General features: G+C 38.9%; 1 protein-coding gene across 1 annotated transcript in view; it reads right to left on the bottom strand.

Annotated features, from left to right (window-relative positions):
- The window catches only part of LOC119582925 (transient-receptor-potential-like protein), a 73,292-nt gene that overhangs the window by 6,295 nt on the left and 61,997 nt on the right, over positions 1-5,000 (bottom strand). The window contains 4 exon segments of the mRNA XM_037931437.1: positions 1,412-1,561; positions 2,372-2,628; positions 4,424-4,497; positions 4,499-4,582. Of these exon segments, the coding sequence (XP_037787365.1) occupies positions 1,412-1,561; positions 2,372-2,628; positions 4,424-4,497; positions 4,499-4,582 (565 nt within the window).

The following is a 5,000-nucleotide window of genomic DNA, read 5'->3' as shown; positions in this document are numbered from 1 at the left end:
GAACAAGAATAAGAATAAGAAATGAATAATAGAAAAGAATAATAAGACAAGAATTAAGAATAAGATAATGATAAAACAAGATCTAATATAAATAATATATAATAATAAAACAAATAAGAATAAGAATAAGAATAATAAGAATAAGAAAAAATAAGAATAAGAAAGAATAAGAATAAGAATGATAGACAATAATGATAATAAAATAAAATAAATAATAAAATAATAATAAAATGATAATAAAATATAAGAAAGAATAAGAATAAGAAGAATAAAATAAGAATAAGAATAATAAGAACAAGAATAAGAATAAGAGCAATAAGAATATGAAAAATAAGAATAGAAAGAGAGATAAGAAGAAAGAATAATAAAAAGCAAGAGAAGGAAAGAAAAAAAAGAAAAAAAAGAAAAAGAAAGAAAAAAGAAAGAAAGAAAAAAAAATATATAGATGAAGAAAGATAAAAATAATCAAAAAATAAAAAAGAAAGTAAGTAAGAAAGAATAAAGATAGGATGAAGAGAGAGGAAGAAGAGAAGAAAGAGGAAAAGAATATCAGAAATAGAAGAAAAAAAAGAACTAATAAGAAAAAAAAGTAAAAAAGAAGAAGAAAAATAAAAAAGAAGAAAGGATAATAATAATGATAACAAAAAAGATAATAGCAATAAAATAATAAAATAAAATAATAGATAAAAAAATATAATAATAATAAAATAATAATAAAAATAATAAATAATAATAAAATAATAAGAAAATAGAAGAAAAGAAATAATAAGAAAGATAAAAATGGAAAGAAAAAAATGAATAATAAGTAAAAATAAAAAATAAGAAGAGAAAGAGGTAAAATAATATAATAGAAGAAAAAGATGAGATAAAAATAGAAGAAAAAAAAAGAAGAAAATAAAAAGATAATAAGTAATAATGAAAAAAAGATAAATAATAATAAGAAAGATAAGAAGAAGAAGAAAAATAAAGAAAAAAAGAAGAAGAAGAAAAAGATGAAAGAAATAAGAAGAAAAAAGAAAGAAGAAGAAAAGAAAAAAAAGAAGAAGAAAGAAAAGAAGATGAAGAAGCTAAAAATGAAAGAAAGATAAGAAGAGAGAAAAGAAGAAGAAGAAGAAGAAAGATAATAATATGTAATAATGAAAAAGAAGAAGAATAAACAAGAAAGATAATAATAATAAGAAAGAAAGATAAGAAGAAGAAGAAGAAAGAAAGGTAAGAAGATGAAGAAACAACAAGAAAAAGAAAAATGAAAAAGAATAAGAATAAGAAAAATGAAAAAGAATAAGAATAAGTAGAATGAAAAAGAATAAGAATAAGGAAAATTAAAAAGAATAAGAATAAGAAAAATGAAAAAGAATAAGAAAAAGGAAAGAAAATAAGAATAAGGAAAACGAAACTATCCCCAACTCACCCTGGGAATACGTGAGATTACAAGGCAGCGACGACGCAGGGGTGACTGTGATATCCACGGCGGCCGCGGTCGGCTCCCTCCCCAGCATCCCCAGGTCGACGGAGTGTTGCTGGAGGATCCCCTGGGCGCCTAGGCCGATCGCTGGGGTGGCTGTAAGGGGGGGCGGGGGAGTGGGGGGGGTTGAAGGAAGGGGGGTAAGGGTGAGGGGTAAGGGGGAAAGGTAGGGTTGAAGGAAGGGGAAGGAGGTGAGGGTAGGGAGGTGGGGGGGTGTGGGAAGGAGTGGGGAGTGAGAGAGAGGGTGGGGTAGGGTGAGGGGATTGGGTTTAGGAACGGGAGTGGGGAGGGATGAGGGAGGGGTGGGGAAGGAGAGGGGTAAGGGAGAGGTAGGGAAGGGAGGGAAAGGGTGAGGGAGGAGTAGGGCAGAAAAGGAGGTAGGGAGGAGGTAAGGTAAGGTAAGGGGGGGAGGGGAAGGAGAGGGAGGAAATGGGGAAGAGAGGGAGGAGAGGGAGAGGAGAAGGAGGAGATGGAGGAGAGGAAGGGGAGAGGGAGAGAGAGTGAGAGGGGGGAGACAGGGGTAAGGAGAGAGTGGGAAAGAGTGTGAGGGGAGAAGGGGTGAAAAGGAGTTAGGGGGAGATGGGGAAGGAGAGGAAGAAGAGAAGACGGAGGGAAGGAGAGGAAGGTGAGAAGGGTGAGAAAGAGATAAGAGGCGAGGAAGAGGGAAGATGAAAAGAGGTGAGAAAAGGGAAAAGAACAATAATAAATACAGGATTCAATCATACCTTCTTTATTAATGAATTTATTTAATAATTGCAATAACAATATAATTAATAATAATAATAATAATTATCATTTTTAACTATAATAATATATCAATTAATTTATTTATTTTATAATCTATTTATTTACATAAACAGCAGCATATCAAACACTAAAAATATTTCCCATAAACTCGTCACCCACCGGAAGTGTTAGCAGTCTGCTGGGCACAGGCAAGGCACGTAGCAGAGGGGGGCGTGGTCACAACGATAGGGTTCGTGGAGGTCCCGCCTACAGCCCCGCCCTCCGCCTCGCTCCGCCCGCTGTTCCCTCCCGAGCCACGCCCACTGGATGACCCACGCCCACTCTGCTTGAGGAGGCGTAAGATATCTTTTTTGATCGAGTCCATTTGGCCGTAAGCTCGAGCAGTTTCCCGTTTTCTGTCTTCTCGAAGTTCGTACCTGTGGCGTGGGAGGAAATGCTGAGTGATTCCCTTTCTATATAGGGTAGAAATATATGATATATGATATAATACATGATATGACGTGATATGACGCATGATATATGATATGTGATATAATACATGATGTTATATATAATATGATGCATGATATATAATATATGATATGCATGATATGATATATAATATGATGTTATATGATATAATACATGATATGACATATGATATGATATATGATATAATATATAATATGATATACAATAATATAGTATATGATAATATATAATGTGATGCATATCATAATATATAGTATGATATATCTATCTCTCTATCTATTCACCGATCTACTTATCTGTATATCTGTCTCCATCCATCTGTCTATTTTTAATAAAATATAATATGATATATAGCGATGATACGTATTTAAGATTTTCCAACAAATATCAAGCATACAGTTGACTGTTGTGCTGTTTATGCATATAGTCTGTATATCTATCCATCTATCTATGTCTCTTTCTATCTACCTATCCATTTACTTATTTATCTATTTATCTCTCTATATACCTACTTATCGTTCTATCCATCTATCTTCCTCTATCTATCAATCTCTATATCCATCTATCTATTCATCTATCTTTCATCTATCTATCTATCAATCCACTTATCAATTAATTCATCTACCTATCTATCTATCTCCATCTATCAATCATTTCAACTATCTGCCTATTCATCCATCTAACTATCTATCTATCTATCCATCCATTAATCTATCTATCCATCTATCTAGCTCAGCCTTAATATGTATTTATCTCTCCATCTCTATCTATCCATCTATATATCTATCTGTTCATTTGTCTACTTATCTAGCTACCTACATATCTATCTATCCATCTACTTACTTACTTATCTAGCTGTTAATCTACCTATCCATTCCATCTATCCACCTATATACCTACCTATCTATCTAGACTCGATATGTATCTATCTCCATATCTGAATCCATCACATCCATCCATCCACCCATCTATCTACCTATCTATCTCCCTGTCTATCCATCTATCTATCTATCCATCCACCCATCTATTTATCCATTCATCCACCCACCTACCTATCTCCCTGTCTATCTATCTATCCACTCATAAATCTACCTACCCACCTACCTATCCATCTATCCATTTCCTTATCTACCTTACCTATCTCTCTATCCATCTATCTCTATATCCATCTATCTATTCATCTATCTTTCACCTATCTATCTATCAATCCACCTATCAGTCAATTCATCTACCTATCTATCTACCTCCCTATTTCCATTTGCCTATCTACCTATCATCATCCACACTAAACACCGCCAACCTCACACTCGAAATGCCAACCTGAGACTTGAGATGCCAACCCCAGACTCGAAATGCCAACCTGAGACTCGAGATGCCAACCCCAGGCTCGAAATGCCAACCTGAGACTCAAGATGCCAACCTGAGACTCGAAATGCCAACCTGAGACTCGAAATGCCAACCTCAGACTCGAAATGCCAACCTGAGACTCGAAATGCCAAACCCAGACTCGAAATGCCAACCTCAGACTCGAGATGCCAACCCCAGACTCGAAATGCTAACTTCAGACTCAAAATGCCAACCTGAGACTCGAAATGCCAACCTGAGACTCGAAATGCCAACCTGAGACTCGAAATGCCAACCTGAGACTCAAGATGCCAACCTCAGACTCGAAATGCCAACTTCAGACTCGAAATGCCAACCTGAGACTCGAGATGCCGACCTGAGAATCGAAATGCCAACCTCAGACTCGAGATGTCCTGCTTGATCTCCAACAGGTCGTCCTCGTTGACTCCGTCCTGGCGATGCTGTTTCTTTGGTCTGATGGATGTAGCGAGAGACAAGACGTCGCATCACTTCTGCGTATTTGTTGGCTTGGCTTACTTTCACGGGAGGACCGCCCTGGAGGGGAGAGAGGAGGGGAGGGGAGGGAGGTGGGAGGAAGGGAGGGAGGAGGTGGGAGGAGGGGAGGAAGGGGTGGAGGGGAGGGGAGGGAGAGTGGGGGAGGGGGGAGGTGGGGGGAGGGGAGGGAGGGGAGGGAGGTGGGAGGAAGGGGAGGGAGGGAGGTGGGGGAAGGGGAGGGAGGGAGGGGGAGGGAGGTGGGGAGGGAGGGAGGGGGAGGGGGAGGGGAGGGAGGGGGAGGAAGGGGAGGTGAGGAGTGGGAGGAGGGGGGGGGGGAGGGGAAGGGGGGAGGAGGGGGAGGGGAGGGAGGTGGGAGGAAGGGGAGGGGAGGGTGGGGGAGAGGGGAGGGGAGGGGAGGGGGGAAAGAGTGGAGGAGGGGAGAGGGAGGAGGAGAGGTAGGAGGGGAGGTGAGGGGGAG

This window comes from Penaeus monodon, chromosome 16 (assembly GCF_015228065.2).
Source record: "Penaeus monodon isolate SGIC_2016 chromosome 16, NSTDA_Pmon_1, whole genome shotgun sequence".
NCBI classification, from domain to species: Eukaryota; Metazoa; Arthropoda; class Malacostraca; order Decapoda; family Penaeidae; genus Penaeus; species Penaeus monodon.
This window is presented reverse-complemented; position numbering and strand designations above follow the sequence as displayed.